A 19,413-nucleotide genomic window follows, 5' to 3' on the forward strand; every position below is an offset into this window, starting at 1 on the left:
TGTAAGAGCTAGAGCAACTTTGGTGATTAATTAGGTTTTTTTTTAAATACAGCACTGAAAGTAGATCCTTCAGAAAATCCAATCAGTAAAATCTTAAAGATAAACGTGCAATCCAATCCTACACAGGTGTGTCTATAGAAGAATGACTGACATTTTTGTCATTTCGGGCAGTGACGATATAAAACACCACCATTTCTGTGATCGTATCATGTGTCTGAATTGGTCTTTAACAAAACATTTGCCTCTTTGTGTCTGTTGTCTCGTAGCGCCAATGTGCGGCGGTCAGCTAAAAGGACCCAGCGGTGTCATCACATCTCCTAATTATCCCGTTCAGTACGATAACAATGCCAACTGCACTTGGATCATCACAGCAACTGACACGTCTAAGGTAATTCTCACTTAACCTGAGCTCCGAGTTGAAACCGGTTAGGGTTTTCAATCGACTTTTGGTTGTTTTCTGTGGAAATGTTAATGTGTGTGAAGCCGTGTAATTCAGCTTACCTGTTTGAGAAGAGGACGCAGCGTTCTGCCACGCAGGACTCCTTTTGGGGTTTTGACGACCGCTACAGGACACTTTTGGGGGGCTTTTCAGCACGCCAAGCGATAGACTGAAACGTAAGAGACGAAGAAATTAAAGGAGAGAAAATGACTGGATGTGCTCCAACAAAAGCCATGAGCGAGTTGTTAGAATTACCTGTGGTGGCACAAAGAGGGTGAATTGGACAGCAGAATAATGGTTTTAAGAGCATGCTTAGAGGAGAACATGAAAGTCTCGCAGCCCCTCTGTTTAGACCATTGACTTTGGAGTTGTGTTCAAGGCCATTCAGCTACTCTTCTGCCAAATGCCCCTCTGTAAAACCGAGCAACGTAGTTGTAAAAATCGCCTTTTTTTCCCCTTCTTTTTCACTGCAACGAGTGAAAGCAGCTTTGTGAACAGAGATAAAGCAGGGATGCAAGTCAGAAACGATATATGTCCACCGACGCCCAACCTTTGTTTGCAGCTATGGAAACGCACTCCGTATACCCAACAGGCTGCAAGCGGAAACACACCCTGGTATTTTAGGCAACATCTTGCTTTGTTTGGTGCAGATGAAGAGGGAACGAGGCTGTTCTTTCTGTTTACAGATGTAATGAGCTTCTATTTCTGTCCATCTCCACAGACCCAGCCAGAGGAGGTGTTAGCTGAGGTTCTGCACAGGGAGTAGAATAGGACATGACAATGATTCCTCTAGGCCTAAATTCAGTTTCGAGACGCCGTGACAAAATGTGGGTTGTGGTCAGTTTTATTGAAGATACAAAAAGTTTATTTTTGAAGTCTTTCAGGTATTAAAGCATCAATATGAAGGACTCTGGTTTTCTGCTCCAAAACAAATTGAATGACAAGTGTACCATTGAAGATGTTCTGCAATGTAAACTACACCACTCTTAGGAAAGAAAACAAAGTTTCAGAGGCTTGTTCTTTAACCAACTACTAATATGAAGTTATTAGATGTTATATTGGTATCAAAGCATTAATCCGATATGAATCTAAATTTACAGTAAAGTTGCCAAAGGTGTTTGGCTTCAAAAAGTTCAACTCTAAGATTATTTTGTTTGGTTTTTTGAACAGCTGGTATCTGCATTAACACCGTCTTCTTTGCACTTTACAGAACCTACCATAAATATTCATACCCCATAACATTTGTCATGTTAGGATATGCTATATTCATTGAAATTGTATGTGTTAAACCAACACTGCATAACTATAAAGCGAAAGAAAAGGGAAATGTTTTTTTTGTTCCAAGTGTGCATGTATTTTGCTCACCTGATTAAATACTTTATAGATTCAACTTTTAAATCCTATTCATTGTCAGACCTAACTCTTTCTGAGAATCTGTGGTGGGATATTTCCTTTCACTTGAAACATTTTCACTACTTTATGCTGAATAAAACACACTAGAGCTTGTAGTTTTAAAGTGGTGAAATGTGTAAAAGCTGAAGGGGTATTAATACTTTTAAACGAGACTATATTTTCAGAATATTTGGTGTTTTTGTTGAGTAATACTCTCAAGGATTTGTCTTGACAGCATAGAGGTTCACGGAATAAAAAACATACACCAGTAAACACTATTTCAAATTTAAGCTCGTTATTGATCCCTTTCAACTGCATAGATGTATTTCCCATAACAGACTCATGGTGTGGTTGCAAAGATTTTTTTTTTTTTTTTTTTTTCCACCTTTCCCCACCTTTGCTATTTTCTCTCCCCTTAAGTTAACTTGTTGGCTGACAGCTTGGAGAAGAGTTTGTAGTATAAAACTCTATTTATCGAGCGATCTGACCTATTTTGGAACACATCATCAATCTTTTCTCTCCACCTTGGCAATTTTCATTAGGCACAAGGTTTAACATAGTACAGAATGCAATTTGCATTTATATAAGCTTTTTCATTAGTCCTTGCTCTCTCAGCCTTCTGAAAATATTAGGAGTTTGTCAGAAATCAGTGGCACCCAGTTTAGTCTAAGAGACAAAATATTGTTCTGTTTTTTGGTGATATCGTACCTATCAGCTCCGCTACTCTGTCTGTCATCACTGGGTTTCTTTGTTGGTTAATTAATGTGTTCATCCGTGCCTATCAGAGATGCATTTTAGGACTAAGTTGTTTTTTTATGCTTCAATATCGACCGCATAATATAAAAATATTTCTGTTTCTGTGTCTTGTTATAAAATGTTCAGTGTCTTGCAAAAGATTCACACCCATTGCATGTCATGTCTGTGTTTTATAGAGATTTTATGTGCTGAACAAAAAAAACCCCATGAAGTCTTTAAAGAGATGTTCAGTCGTTATGTCTACTTTATATGTATGAAATATTCTACAAAGTGTGTATTCAATCAGGAAATGGTGCTTTAAATCATTTTAAGTCTGGTGAAACGGGCCCTAAAACTGATTGACTTCTTCCTGCTTTGAATTTGGAATGTGTTGAGATGATTCAAAACATGTCTCATCTGATAAGGCACTAGATGTTTGATTAGTGGGTGAGGATTAATGAGGGAAACATAGAAAATGAGATGTGGGGAAGCATACCTAAGGAACCATGTGTCGCTTTAATGCAAAAATGTTTATCTGTACAAACCAAAACAGGGGCCATATGTTCAACAAAAGTTTATAGAAATTGTCCAAAACCAGTATGAAAATTCGCAAGGCAAAGTAGAACTTTATATGCAGGTTGCACAGCTGCATCATAGGTGTCCACTGAAATGTGTCTGAAAAATATTCAAATGAGACTCTTGAATGATGGATTGATGGACGGGGGCATCGGGAATCACAGATGGAAGGAGGTCTCTTCTCTGCGCCTGATCTCGAGATCATTCAAGCATCTGTCAGTTATGCCTCTCTGGGCGATATCTCTGCTGTTGTCTAGGTGATCAAGCTGACATTTGAGGATTTTGACCTGGAGAGAGGTTACGACACCTTGACGGTGGGAGACGGCGAGCTCGTGGGAGACCAGAAGACCATTTTCCACGTGTGAGTGCCTCCTTCTTTGACCTTCATCTTTCTTTGCTTTTAATTTTTTTCCCCTTTGTTTTCATTTTTGCTCTTTGGGACACTAGTCATTTCTGTTCTGCCAGATGTCTTTCGACGCTGTTCGTGCTTTCCTCTCTTCATCTTTGTTCTGTGTTGTAGCACTTGCTATTAGTTTTCCTCTCTGCCTCCTCATGCCCAGCAAGGGCCCACTTTCTTCCTTTGCCCCTAGCACTTATCTCCCATTGGCACAGTTTCTCTTTTATTTCGTCAGCACCTGATGCAGTGGGGTATTAAAAATAGATGCTGCACTACATTGTCAATCAGAACTCTTTCCAGTACTGAAAAACAGTGCAACGGCAAAGTGGTGTGGCATTGCAAACAGCATCTGCTGGTTCATACTAGCAGATGCTCTATTCACAGGATGTTATTATTAATTGTGCAGAAGTTTACCACCTTAATAAAGGTTTTATAGATCAGTTTATATTTGAGGCTGCCTGACTGTTAGAAGTGAGCAGGAAAAAATGATAAATGTTGCCGATGTGTGAATGGCTTCTGCAGTCTAATATTTTTCTCTATTTTTCTCTGGCAAACAGTTAAACAAAAATAAAGCAAGGATAGAAATCAATTTTTGTGAAGATTTTTGCTCATCCCATCAATCTCTTCTGAGCACAAAAGCCTAGTTAGTAGGTTAGTCATCTTTGCACACAAATAAAATGTGAGTGACAGTTTTTTTAGCCTCCAAATTATCTGAAGATTTCTTAGTGTTTTTTTTTTTTTTTGCAAACTCATCGTGGATATGAGATTTTTACACACACACTCACAGAATCTCACCATAGAAAATCCAAACTGTTCCTTTAAATGGGTCAAAATTAAGAATAATGACATGTATTGTGTAAAATTAGTTCAGACAGTTTTAGATTTATGAAAGTAAAGTAAAGGAAGCAGTATTCGCAGAAATAGATTTTTTTAAATCTCGATGCAGTTTTATGGGTCAAGTCGTGCAACATGAAGGGATATTCCATTCAGCTTTTTGTTCCTGAAATAAAAACCCCCTGAAAAAACAAAAACAGCAACTAAATATTTGATCCCTGCTCCACACACAATGCTGACAAAAAAAACCCCTAACAAATATAATGTTTTAAAAGGATAAAAACGACGCATAAAAACAACTTTCCCAAACACAACCACTCGTTTCTCTATTCTCTGTATTCCACCATTAAAATTAGAGCCGTTAATCACTTACTCTGCAGCTATACGCTTCCTAATTAGCGTTGGGTGAAATTACTATTCAAGTAGGATTAAATTACTACTGTGACATTGACTGATCTTGCCTTCATTTTCCACTGGTCCCCAGCTGTTTTGCATGAAGGCTTTGAAATTTCTCAGGTTGGAGTTTCTCATAGGAGCTTTAGAGTTCAGTAGTCTTGTATGTAACCCAGGCTTTAATATTTCCCTTTGGTAGTTGAAAGGATACAGAAACACTAAGTCCTTGAGCTATTAACGTGACAACAATTTCGTAATAAAATCACCATTCCTCCATGCAGCCTGCAGCTTGCACGGTGGAGCAGTTGATGGCACTGTTGCCTTGAAGCAAGAGAGTCGTGGGTTCAAATCCCAGCCTGGGGCCCTTCTAATTGGAGTTTGCATGTTCTCTACTTTGCATGAGTCGGTTTTCTCAAAAATAAAAAAAAATCACTTTTTAGATTAGTCTGTCTAGATAGTTTTTGTGTACGAGTATATATGTGCAAAGTTATTCTGCCCCTGTGTTGCTCTGTGACGATAAGCAAGTATAGACGATGAGTGGATGGATAACTTTCACTAAGTACAGTCACATCAGATGTATTCTTCGCTCTCAAACTGTGTATTTGACCTAACCAAACAACATTTATGTTAATGATTTTGCAGCTTGTCTGGTACGACGACGCCAGACCTGGTGGTGAGCACCAGTCACCAGATGTGGCTGAACTTCAAAACGGATGACACCAGTGGCTCCCTTGGATTTAAAGTCACTTTTGAGGGTAAGAATGGATATAAGTCAGATTGATTAGCAACACTAAATAATAAAAATGTGTTCAGATTCATTTTAAGACTTATTCAATGTGCCAATAATTCTTCAGAATAGGTTTTTATATACAAAATGTCACAGACATAAAAGGCCAAACACTATTGGTGTTGGGCTCTGTGATGAGGAAAAATAGAGAATGTGTTTCGACAGACTTCAGACACGTCATCCAATTTCCAGTAACTCTCAGAAAAGAAAATATCTGCCATACTTTTTACACATAATAAATGTATAATCATGCTGTGTACGGACTTGGTTTGAGTTCTTATCCTAATTTATGAAGCCATCTGTGGGATACCTAACCAGCTCGGCTGGAGATTTGCAAATACTGAGAAGTAGTTTAAATAGGGCTCGACTTTGCAGCCGTTTGAAGGAGCTGTTTTCTGAAAGAGGTTATTGTCTATACCTATTTTTTCCCCCCTCATACATTAGCTGTTTTTCCACGGACAGAGAAAGCTGAGTTAATCTGCATAACCAAAGCCTGTTTTGCTTTTCTTTCAGTTTAACAAGCTTGATTGAGTTTAGGTCCCAAAACTTATTGAACAGAGAGAGACATTGGCTTTTGAAGCCTTTTAGCATAATAACAAAAGATTGTGGTAATTAAAGGCCTTTGATCTCCATTTGCCACATTCATAGAATATAATGATGGCTTACGAGGACTTCAAACGTAACACAGGTCCAAGTGATCTCTTAAAAATCTGACAGAAAATCTCTGTTGGGTTTAACTCTCTTTGGCAATAATAAGTTGTAAACTGATTTTTATTCATTGCTAGCATCGAGTTTCATGCATTGAACCTTAATGAGCTCAAACACAATCAGATGGCCTTTAATTCATTAGTATTGATGTGGCTTTTGTTTTTTCCCCCCAGTGCTTAATTCCAGTGTTTTTAATCATAATTTCTATTATGTGTCTTGGCTGCATAATATAATTTAACATATAAGCGGATGCGTATAAGCTTATGTTTTCTTGTTTTTGCGTCCGTCCGCCGTTCTATCTAAAGTACATTGAGCCTTTTCCTCCGGTCCAAATGTTTGTATATTATCAGTAAAAACCACAGAGAAAGTGGAGCAGCAGCACATGGAACAAAAGTGTAATTAAAACAATGAGTTCTACCTAATGAAGGGGGAAGAAACACTCTGGAACACTTCACCTCCTCGATAGGAGCAACCGAAATCTAATTAGCATTTTCAATGACCTGTATTTTTTTAAGCCAGATCATCAGGTTTAGTTGCCAATACAGTCAAATCAGTGCACATATTTTATTGTAGGTCACACACCTTCAGCGCTGGCCTTCTTTCTGAGAATGTAATGCTTACAAACATGATTAGGTGTTAATGCAAGTAAGCAGGTCTGTAGGTGAGTCAGCCACTTCAGAAGTTTATGATAGAGTGACATGAATCAGCGGCTTGTATTTCTACCTTAAAGCAAATTCATGCACTGCACAAAATGTATGACATCATTTTGTCCTTTATACATTTTTTACCTAAACGCCACCTGTATTGATATTGTGTTATACATCTGGTCAAATATTTTATTCATAACACTAGCTCCTGTATTAGCATTTAGACTAGTGACAGCCTCTTAAATAGTGCGTTGTTGACTTTATATTTGTTACAGCTGATTGAAACAGAAGTAGACTTTAAAATGATCGGTTGGTTGATGGATTTAGTCCTAATATTTTTCATGGGCTTGATTATGTGCTCGTTTTTCACTTAATTTATTCATTAGTAGAGCTACATTTAAAAACCACCTCAAACTAAAGTATGTTTATAAACAAATTATGAATAAATCTAGCAGAATACATTTAAAAGGGAAATGTCAACAATCAAACATTAGAAGCTAATAAAAGAAAATTGTTTTTAAAGCCAATAAGTAATAGAAAATGTAAAAATAGAAAAACAAAACACACTTTATCGGAGCAGAAAGCCCGTTTAAAGAAATCTACTTTAAGAGCTCATTAATTTGTAGAGCAGGAGTGTGATGCTGTCTCCTGAGCAGCTTTTTATTTAAAACGGGAAGCTGTTCTGAGGTCTGCAACTCTTTCTGAAACAAGGTTGAGGTGTTGTTGTTAAAAGCGTTTTAAGCTATTGCATGCGTTTCTGGGCCATACCGTAAACCTTGACTAGCAGAGCTCCATTTTTCCGTACGGCCTTTGGAGATTGCAGTGTAGTAGCTGATGGAAGGCTGACTCAACAGATAAGATTTTTATTTATTTTTATTTTTTTCCGTATTTACCCTTTTCATAACTTTCGAGTGCAGTTAATTCTCTGTTTTGTCATATACTACACACACACACACACGCACACACACACACACACGCACACACACACACACACACACACACTAAAACACATAGGTCATGGAAAACATCTCATTTATATGTGCTCAGACTTCAAAAGGCTCATGTTTAATAGCTTGACTTTGCCTGGCGTTTCAATGGTAGGGGACCAATATGGTAAATATACATCATCTTTGTACTCGAGTGCCTCTGTGTGTGACTTTTTTCTATCTGTGTGTACTAATGTATCATATACTTGTAGCTTTGTTTGAGGTGCATCTTCTTGTCCGAACTTACGTCTTCCCTGAGGATCACCCAGCATTCACCCTTATCCTCGATCCACGTAAGGACCGCTGTGCTGTCCCTGAAATGAGGCCGTCTAAGGACAGCTATACCTGCAAACAGCACCAAACACCACGTGTTCCAAATTATGATCATCATTATGGCTGAGTGTGGATCTATGGCAAGAATTACCTCCGGTGCCACTCAAAATCATATTATGCCCTGCCATCTTTTTTTACCTGGATGGATGAGCTTATTCACTCTCTGTTCAGACGCCTAAATAGGACGCCTCAGCAATTCTTTTTGCAATCTTCAACTGCGGGAGAGTCGAGAGGCGAGCGAGCGAAAGAAGGGTCGATGCATTATTGTGATAATGAAATTTGCAAAGAGGTGTGTGCAGAAAGGTGCGGATGTGTTTGTGCGCTAGTCAAAAAGTGCTCACATCAACTTCCCAACAGAGGCGAGAACATTCATCACTCGGTAATCGAATGGATACAGTTGCAGTCAGATGAGACGGAGAGATGCTCAGACGTTGACGATAAAATTCAAATAACTTGGAGAGAGTTTTTATTTACAATATTTACTTGAACTTTACTTTAACTTTGCTTTAACTTGTGTGTGCACCTCCCTCTACAGAGATCGACCAGGGCAGTTGCGGGGATCCTGGAATTCCGGCCTACGGCAAACGGGAAGGGACAGGCTTTCGTCACGGGGACAGGTTGTACTTTGAGTGTCTGCCTGCCTTCGAGCTCGTGGGAAAAAAGAACATCACCTGTCAGAAGAACAATCAGTGGTCCGCCAAGAAACCCAGCTGTGTTTGTAAGTTCTTTTTGCGTCAGATTTGACGGTCCTCATTTGTGAAGTTATAAACTACTGATGTGGGTGAATAAATACCGTGCAGACAAGTACGGGGGGCAGCTGCATAATAAAGAATGAGATTATCCCCACAGTTTGTCTTGCAGAGACTGTGGATTTAGAAACAATGGGGAGGGATTATTAGCTAATTAACTCAATAAACAACAAACACAGAAAATGAGAGGTAAATGATGAGGGGTGCAGGAAGAGAGAGCTGACCGTGTAGATAATGTTTTATTTTTTAAGCGACAGTAAGATGGACAAAAACTGTGATAAATATCAGTGAGCTGAAGAACTTTTTTTTTTTTGACGCAAATTTAATTTGGCCTAATACAAGGACTATTTAGTTAACATTGAACTAACAAACTGCCAAGTTCATGGAATTAATTTATATAAACAATATGTACTGTTGACATTTAATGTGAGACAAATTCAAAGTGGAAATTATACAGTTTAAATAATTGTTCACCTATCATTATTAACATAAAATACTAAGTTAGGCAATTTCAATAAAATGGTAATAAAATGTGTAAGTGGTGGAAATGCTTCTTAGCCACTGTGGTTTAAAAATGAGCTTTAAAAAAAAATGGCAGCGGTCTTCTTGCTCTGTTCAGACTCTCACCCTGACATACAGCATGATGTTGAGCTGTTGCCATTAAAGGGCATTGTCTGGACTTTGCTGGGATCAAGTAATAATCTTCCCATTTGGTAGACGGGGAAGATTCCACTTATTGTTGGGTTACATAAAGCCTTTCCCATAAGTGTACACAATCCATACCAGCTCTGTCTAAAACGCCCTAGCTGGCAGGATGAAAAATTGCTTTTTTTTTTCTGTCTGTTTTTATTTGTTTTATACTCAGAAGATGTATTAGATTAATTTTGCTCTCACTGTGTGTGTGAGCGAGAAATCTTTAATAATTGTCATGGGGCTTAAAATTAATTGTCCTCTGAATTATTAGGTGCCATAAGTGTGTTTTTTCTTTATCAAATGCATTTCTACAAATTCATTAAAATTGTTCATTTTATATTGTCATATAATCAAAGAAAGTCATTTGAACACATCCAATATATTTCTCCCATCTCCTTGGTTATTGCATTTCATTTCTTCCTCACGTCTTCTTTTGTTTGCGTCTCTTTTTACTTGTTCCAGTTTCCTGCTTCTTCAACTTTACTACTCCATCCGGAGTCCTGCTGTCTCCCAACTACCCTCAGGAATACGGGAACAACATGCACTGTGTGTGGCTCATCATCACCAACCCCGAGAGCAGAATCAACCTGGCCTTCAACGACCTTAGCATGGAGAAACAGTTTGACTTCCTCTCCATTAAGGACGGCGGAAAGGTTCTGCTCAATTACGTCTTAATTTCCTCGCTTTCTTTTAATAGCTCTTGGCTTCACTTCTCGTGTTGATCTGTAGATCTGTCAATGTCTTTAGGAAAATCACACTGCGCAATTATAACTACAAGCCTGCTGTTTTGACTGAATTTTAAACTTGTGCAATATTTTCTTTTTTTTTTCTCCTCTCTACAAACTGGAAATCTTTGGTCCTCATCAGAAAATCTTTTCTTTTTCAGGCCGAATCTCCCATTCTGGGCACCTTCTCTGGAGACGCTCTGCCTCCCCCCATAACAACAAGCGGTCACGTGGCCCGACTTGAATTCCTGACAGACCACACGTACACGGACAGAGGCTTCAATATCACTTTTACAAGTAAGTCTTTCTTAACAGAAGAGAAAAATAAGTGTTAACGTTTGACACGGATGGTGTACATTTGTGTGTGTGTATTTGTGCCAAAGCCTGTAATTGGTCTTATAAATCATCCCACATATCGCCTTGCCCTGTTTTCTTGCAGACTGAAATCTGTTTCCGCATCAAAAACACGCTCTCTATAAAGTCCCACAATATGACAAAAACACATCTAAGCAAACACAAAACATAAAAAAAAAAAAAAAAACTAAATGAAATATAATATCCTTACCTGACACATTGTGGCAGTGCTTGTAATAATCCATTTTTGTTAACTGCCAACTTTGGAGGTAATTCAACATGCTTTTTATAGTCAGACACAGTAAACACAGGGTGCATGCTGGTAAACCCATTTCATGGATATACTTCACCGTGAGGATTTTGGCAGCAGGATTATCGTGTTTGTTGTCTATGCACTATTGTGCAGTGAGCCTGAATTTTGAATTTGCCAACATCTCAAATAAATATCAATCTCGCAGACAATACTACTTTGTAAACTATTGATTCTTGGCTGTTTTCAAGGTAACGCTAGTTTAATACAGCACCTTATAAACCCCTTAGACCTTGAAACATTGTGGAATGTTACAAACACAGATTATGTGTCACTCAGCAAAACAGAGAAGTACAGCACTGTAGTGGTAGAAAAAAATACGTTTCAAAATTTTGTACAAAAAATAGCAGTATGCTTTGGTATTCATCCTCTTTTCTCTATTGCATCCTAATAAAACCACTAGTCTTTAGAAATGAGTGAATAGGGTTTCACGTAAGTAATGTTGAGAATACAGTAGTTCTTTGCTGCCTGTGCTTGCTTAGTCTTTAACCCAGGAAAACAGAGTAAAGCAGTCTCTGATGACCTCAGGAGTCCAGATGTATCACACCTGACCAGCGTCTCTGAAATAAATTCAGGCCAAGACGATTCCGTGTCATGAACAATCAAGACGATTTGAAAATCCACGCTTTCACAGAGGGAGCCAATGTAGGTATTTAGGGACTGGTATGGCATGATCCATTTTCCTGGTGGTGTTTGGGATTCTGGCAGGTTTATTTTAGATGAGCTGCAGCTGTCTGATTGATTTATTTTCAGAGATCTGTATGGACACACTGACTTGTATCACATGTTTCTAACCTACTGAAAATAAGACGTGCATAGGCTTTTTTTGTGCCGTCTTGATAGAAAATGATTTGTTTTGCAATGTTTCAGGGTGCACTACTGTGATTTAAAATTAAGATTTTATATGGTTTTTAAAATTAAGATCTAACCCCATGGTGACATTTTGGTTTTTACATGTTCTGTGTTTTGTTTTCCCCCTCATTAAGACTAAATGAGGTCCGGTCTCTAACCTTGCTGTTTTGGGTTTTGTTCCTGCAACCAGTCCACTCTTGTACATTTTGAATCCTGACTCAATAAATTTAGTGGACTATAGTCAAATTGAAGCACAAGAAGACAAAGTTGTACATTAACAGATACTGTCAGTACAGCAAAAGTTTCAAAGAAAATTAATCCTAACTTAGCTTTAGCTTTGGACATCTCGCAGAGGACTGCTTAATCTTTCCTCTGAAAATGAACTGAGTATGGCACAACTTCAGTCCGAGTTGGTTATGGTCATCCACGTTTTTGGAAAGGATGGAAAATTAGAGCACAAATCAGAGAGGCAGCAGTCAGACCTATGATTATTATGGAGGACCTGCAGAGATCCGCACCTCAGGTCATCATCAGTACAACTATTAGTTATTCATGTTTATGAAAGAGGAAGACAGCCATCGGATGTCCAGTTAGCTGGTTAATACAAGCCATGTAGGGGACACAGCAAAAAAACATGGAAGAAGATCCTCTGCTAAGATGAGACTATAGAAAACTTTGACCTATAAGCAAAATACTATATGTGGTTGAAAACAAACACTACATCTTATTGTGAACACACCATCCCGTTCTGAAACTTAGTAGTGTCAGTATCACGCTGTGTGGAAGCATTTATTTAGTATCAATACGAAAGCTGGTGATTCGGCCTGAACATTTCTGGCCAGAATGTTCTTGGGCCAGAAATCTCAAAATATAGGTCAATCTTCCAAGACAAGCCTGTGAGACGGGATGATGGAGGTTAAACCTACAATGGAGTAATTTAGATCAGTGCATATCCATTTGTCAGAATCTGTGGCCAGACTTGAAAATTAAATTTCAGAGACACTCTACTTCCATTATAATGGAGCTTGAGCTATTTTGGAAGGAAAAGTGGAACAATTTTCCTCTCTAGCTGTGAAAAGCTGGCAAAAGTATATATATAAAAAAAAAAAAAAAAAGAAAAACTCGCAGCCGTAATTGTAGCAAAGGGTGGTTCATAAAGTATTAATCCAGGAGCTGGATACAAATACACACCACAATTTTTAAGATTTTCATGTGAAATCATGACAAAGTATGAACATTTTCAGGTCAACTCTTTGTTTTTTAAGTCACTGCAGTGTGAAAGAATGCTTTTGAACTCTGACTCCGACATGCTCTGTGATTTACCCAAATCCAGGTATTCCTGTAAAGACATAATGGCGACAACACACGGTGGCTAATGAATGATTTATCGAGCCATAAAAATAAAGAGTCAGTGTAGCATAGTGGAAAAATGTCAGGAGACGTTAATTGAAGATGACACTCTATTCCTGTGAACAGTGTCGTCCGACTGCAGGAGAGTTTTTAGGAGGTCATTGGGCTGAGCACACAACTTCCATCATTCTTGTTAATTAAGGACATGCCAAACTGTATCGAGGCAATTTCTGGCACCCTAATAAATAAGATATTTGAGATTGATGAAGAGGCGCTGGCACTGTTTGGGTCCATTGGCTAGGAAAGAGGGATTCATCAACACCTACATGTGTCACCAATTGCTGTGTATACAAGACTGAGAAAGACTGAGTGAGAGAGATAGCAGGACAGGTAATGCATTTGTTTACGTTCCCTTTTTTTCCGGGGCTATGAGTCTTCCTCGAGGGCCGCGCGCTGCCGTGGCCCCTCTATCTTGTCCCCACTTGAATTTTATTGAAAAGCCTGATTTATAGGGCTCTGAAGGTGTGACAACAATGTCCCCTTTTGTTTACTTTACAAATATCTCAGCAGCATCAGCTGGTGCAAGTAATCTCCATGGCGAAGTGGTTGCGCAGAATCACTGCAGCACAGTGAATCTTTGTGACTAAAGTGAAATGAATTCCCTCTCATCTTAAGCTCACATTGCAAAATGCCTGTAGTTAATTGAATAGAGAGAAGGTTTTGCCAAGAATCCTTCATCACTATCTTGTGATCGCCCACAGAAAAATGAGACCGTCGAACATCTCGCAAATAAATAATAATAATAGAAAAAGATTAATAGGTGAAGGTGTCCGTTTTTGCCTGTTTTTATTTTATGTTTATTTTTTATTAGCCAGTGGGGAAGATCTTTAATTAGAATCTTTACAAAAAAATGTAGATACAGGAATATTACTGCAATCGTCTGTTTTTTTTTGCATGATACTTTATACAGTAAAGTAAACGTAAATTAAGGTATACATTGTACATTATAGTATAAATAATGATGAACAAGTTTGTTGTGAAAAACAAGAAACGACAGTTTTTATGTGTTGCCTTGGACCCTCTATTTTTCACGTGAGTTTTTAATAAAATGAATAAAAACAAAGACATCTGGAAACAGTAACACATAATTTAAGTCCTTCAATCTGAATAATTATCTTTTTTTTTTAAGCTCAATGCTGTGAGCTAAAATGCTTAATTCAGTGAAAGGCAACAACACTCTCCTCACACCTTTGTTGATCCTCCAAATGAACTGCCTCCTTGTTTGCATTTTCCAAAGCTTTTCGCCACAACGAATGCCCAGATCCAGGGGTGCCGGTTAACGGGAAGCGTTTTGGCGAGAGCCTTCAGCTGGGCAGCTCCATCTCATTCCTTTGTGAAGAGGGCTTTGTTAAGACCCACGGCTCTCAGACCATATCCTGCATTCTGAAGGATGGCAACGTCGTGTGGGACAACGCCGTCCCCCGATGTGAAGGTGAGTGAGGCGAAACCAGCGTTGGATTACATGCAGTTGTTATAATAATGATCTTTGGTTTAACTTTTTGAAACTGTGGCTTTTATTCTGAAGGCAATTCTTTTTCATGTACTCCTAAAAGACTTGGTACAAAAACGACTTAGTACTTATTGCATACAAATGGCAGACATGTTGGAAATTCCCTGCGTCACAACTTCCTTTCTCAGTACTCAATGAATGTTTGGGGGATTGCGTCTTGTTTTGTGTGTCAGAACCTGAAAAGTTTGGCAATCATTTTAATTGTTGGAAAGTCCATTCTAGAATTGGTAAGTCTATGTGTCGACGACGTTGGAACAGAATTAATGAACGTTGTCCAGAAAAACAACAGAGCCGTTAATTGACCCTTTACCACACTACATAAATGTAAACTACTGTAGCCATTGGGTTGTGTTTGGATACTATGTACTATACATTTGCAACATGGTAAATATTATGTAATCACATTACCAGAATGTCATTAGCCCGTTATCCGTCACCCTCACAATGTTTGCATGCAAGTCAATGGGTTCATTAGGACACCAGTGTCGTCATGACAGTTTAAGGGGTTAAAATCTAGAAACTTCAGTGCGGAAAAGTGTGAAGTTTGAAATGGAAAATTTGCATGAACCTCAGTGTATGAGTTGATGCGACTTGAGGAGATGAGAGCCAAGAAATAACTACATGTTTTATGAACGCATCAGCAGGAGCCATCAAATTTAACTCCTCCTGGCATGAAGCGATCTTTTGTTCCATGATCTGGATATCTTTTGATGCAGCATCACAAACAAAATGATAAATTAGTCTGCTGACTAAAATATTAAAGTCTCTTTAACATCTCTTAAATGTTTAATAGCTTTAGTAATTTGTTGATCAAAACAAGTGTACCACTGCACATCCAAAGTCATGTGATGGTGAAACTTAGCTCCATCCAGAGGCTTTTTTTTTTTCTCCTCCCAAACGTCTGAATCAGCGGACATGCTGTGTTTACATGCAGATTGCTGAGCTTTCAATTTACCCCTCCGTGGCTTCATAATCAATAAACTATTTCCAGCAAACCAGAAAAGACCAGCATAGCTGGCAAAGATTAGATAAAGCTTAGCATTTACCAAGGTTTCTTGGACATCTGCAACAAATCAATGTGATTGCAGACATGACAGAAATTCTAAGAGAGCTAATCAAGTTCACTATCTGCAATATTCAAAAAGAAAATCAAGTATTAAAGCATGCCCTCTCCTCTGCATTTCTCAGCAGCTTGATATTCCTTTGAGTCCGTCTATCTCACCCCTGCGTTTGTAGCATAATGCGTTTCATAGAAGTCCTTCAGTATGTTGAGCCGACTGATTAAATCATTCCACTTTAGAGAGGGATCGGGGAGCTGGCGCTGCAAGAGGAACTCCAGCATTTCTGCGAGTTCCAGTTAAGGACAGGCGGTGCCGGCGATGCCTAGTAAAGTGAGCTGTAACAGAGCTGGGAAATAAGAAGAGGCTTGTGTGCTTAAGTGGATTTTTTTTTTATTATTATTATTATTATTTTGTGCAAGTCATGAAAGATATTGTGTTCTCGGGTTTTATTCCTGATAAAGATCACCGTGCATGAAACATTTTACAAGGTAGCGGCTTGAGTGATGCGTGTAACGTGAACAGCTAGTGCATTTAAACACAGACACACGGAGAGTGGCAAACGTGTTCGCAAGAGACGTGGTTAACCTTGAAATGAGCCGTCACCAGTTTACATCAAATATAGACTGGCAGCAAGAGGAAATGGGCGGAGCCCGGGCTAATGCGAGAAATCATCAATAGACCTCGTCATTCATCACCTGGGACGGACATGCATAATTCAGCCTCTGTCTTTTTTTTTTTCCCCCCCCCCTCTCTCTCTTCATTTCTTCTTCTCCCGCTGTTAGCCCCATGTGGAGGAGATCTGAAGGCTCCCAGTGGGATCATTCTCTCCCCTGGCTGGCCAGAACTGTACAAGGAGGCCCTTAACTGTGAATGGATCATTGAGGCTCCTCCAGGCTATCCCATCAAGATCATCTTCGACAAGTGAGTCACCGAGACAGCAACCGCTTTATTCCCCCGACGTTTTATCCACTCTAAACAGTCCGGGATGTTTCTGTTTTTAGCCTCTCGGTTTTCAGCGCCTTGCCTTTGTGTTTGTCTCTTTATCGACTCTTTCATTTTATTGCTTTTAGTGGTCTTTAAGTGGCAAATCTAGCACATGCATACAAACGCTGATTATAAACAATTACCTAATATTTCGCAGGTTCTTTTTCCCCCCACAAAGACAGACCTGAACAATAGGAAGGTGAAGAAGAAACATCTGTTTTTCTACACTGTCTAGGACCAAAACGTATGGACCAATACCATTTTGGATCCTGTGTTTGTTGGCTGTGCTCTCTCTGGATTAAGCTTACTTTCTAAATATTTCAATTTCAACACCGCTCCAAATCTGGCTTCTAGATGAGGCCAAAAGGCCTAGAAAGTAGGATGTACAATTTCCTGTTATTAAATTAGCTTAAAGAGGAAATTGCACTTTATTGCCTCTTCTTTTGTTACCCTACCTTGTGTTAATTTGTCACTGTTAAAAGTAATGAGCGCTCTAATTTCATAGGGAAAGCTTAACTTGATTAACTTAATTACTTTTTATGCCTCAGCAATTAAAAGCACCTTTCTTCGCACACAAAAACAGACTAAATAAATAAAGCACGCCTAAAGAGGTAGCTTAGGCTCTGTCACGTTATTTAAACTGAGCTTTCAGTCTTAAAGAGTCATCATGGTTATTTCAGCTGGACTGCACACAGTGATCAGGCAGGACATGCAATACATTTTTTCAGGTGAAAAAAACATCTACTCATCCTGACTGAATGATCTTTAACTTGAATAAAAAAAAAAAAAAATTATATATATATATATATATATATATATATATATATATATATATATATATATATATATATATATATACGTTTTGTTGTCAGAGTTGACACCTATTAACACATATTAAATAACACAGGAAAGACAAGAGAAAGTTAGAGTCTCTTATCTTAGATACATATGTAGATATATACACCCAACATTTGTCAACATTAAACTTCAAAGGAATTACTATAACATTTCAACAGAATACAAAATCCCATAATGTTACGATGCCATAAAAACCCACCAAACAAACGTACACGTTGTGTTTTCAATGAGCGAACAAGCAACAAATAGTTGGCATTAAAAATTTAGCAAAAGGCAAACAGACTGTAAAGTATTCTTAACAACACAGTGCGTTGCAATTGTTGGTAATCAGCATTGTTTTGGGGCACAGAATGCTTTGACCATAAATCTGACCTCCCCAACCCTAGCCATCTGTACTCAGTCATATAAAATCCACTCATCCACACACGGCGGCCACAGAGGTGGAAGAGGAGGCAATTTGTTCTGAAGTAAAAGGACACACAGACAGGATGTAGGATGAAACGCCGCATTAAATGTTTTAAGTAAAACTCATCCTCGCAGCCCCATCTTATCCATGCTCCTGCTGCGATAGGATCCTATTCATAACGAATGTTCCGTAAATGTTTGTTGCTCTTTAATTTTTATGTAGCATCAATAAAATATCACAAACCATTTCATTTAGATGACATGGCTCTGTAAGCAGGCTATTTATTCATGGCTTTGAAGATGAAGTGGCTGCCGCAACAAAAACAGAAATTGCACATGCTCTCGCGCGCGCGCACACAAAACGAAGAGTTAAACGGAAAGTAAATTGCAAACATCCATCTTAAGTGCTTTTTAGAAAAATGGAGTTATTTTTTTTATTATGACCTACAGACAAGCTTTTTCTCTTTCAGGACTTTAACTGAAACGGTGTACTTTAGTCATACTGCCTTGTTTTGTTTTTTTTGTTGTTTTTTTTTTTTTACCACAAACACGACAGAAGAGAGAGAAACACCTGATGATCACTGCTAAGCATTATGGATGATCTGTGATGCTGTGAGCCTGATCCTTTGTATTACATTATAAATACAAAGAAATTAGCATTCATAACGTAGTGGACTGAGTCACCATTTCAACTGGAAGATTATCAAAAACATAGCCATATTCCCTCTCTTCTGTTGGCCCGATTCTTTCACACCGACAATCTTTTGCCTTCCCTTTATTTCCTGTAGGTTTCGAACTGAGGTCAACTATGACGTTCTCGAGGTGCGGGACGGCCGATTTCCCTCCTCACCTCTAATTGGAAGTTACCAGGGCACCCAGGTTCCACAGTTCCTCATCAGCACCTCAAACTTCCTGTACCTCCTCTTTACCACCGACAAGAGTCACTCTGACATCGGCTTCCGCATACGTTACGAGAGTAAGGGCCACCGCATGTGATGCTACAAAGTCCAATGTACATCCAGATAAAACAGGATGTGGTTCATTTTCATGTTTTCCTTTCGTAGCCTGAGTGAATCAAATACCTGCAGGAAGCCCAAATCAGAGGCGGCAGCCTTCTTTGCATTTTTAATGTTACTTAGTCTTGGGTGCAAGAATAATTCTCTGTTCACTTTGTCACCTAAAAACCCCTTCTTAACAAAACATCTCTAGTTCAGATGTAAATGGCTTTCGAAGATTCTGTCAGAAATTTCTCCTGTGACACACACACGCGCATAC

The 19,413-nt window shown here is 38.7% G+C and overlaps 1 protein-coding gene across 1 annotated transcript in view; it reads left to right on the forward strand.

The window, feature by feature from the left end:
• The first annotated feature begins 266 nt into the window (after positions 1-266).
• The window catches only part of csmd2 (CUB and Sushi multiple domains 2), a 108,435-nt gene continuing 89,288 nt past the window's right edge, over positions 267-19,413 (forward strand). Inside the window, exons 1-9 of the mRNA XM_014985606.2 lie at positions 267-388; positions 3,400-3,503; positions 5,409-5,521; positions 8,763-8,945; positions 10,132-10,322; positions 10,556-10,691; positions 14,558-14,752; positions 16,674-16,812; positions 18,927-19,114. Coding sequence (XP_014841092.2) covers positions 272-388; positions 3,400-3,503; positions 5,409-5,521; positions 8,763-8,945; positions 10,132-10,322; positions 10,556-10,691; positions 14,558-14,752; positions 16,674-16,812; positions 18,927-19,114 — 1,366 coding nt within the window. The 5' untranslated portion in view covers positions 267-271. The remainder of the gene's footprint in view (positions 389-3,399; positions 3,504-5,408; positions 5,522-8,762; positions 8,946-10,131; positions 10,323-10,555; positions 10,692-14,557; positions 14,753-16,673; positions 16,813-18,926; positions 19,115-19,413) is intronic.

This window comes from Poecilia mexicana, unplaced genomic scaffold (assembly GCF_051168715.1).
Source record: "Poecilia mexicana isolate PSO_F unplaced genomic scaffold, ASM5116871v1 scaffold_11, whole genome shotgun sequence".
NCBI lineage: Eukaryota > Metazoa > Chordata > Actinopteri > Cyprinodontiformes > Poeciliidae > Poecilia > Poecilia mexicana.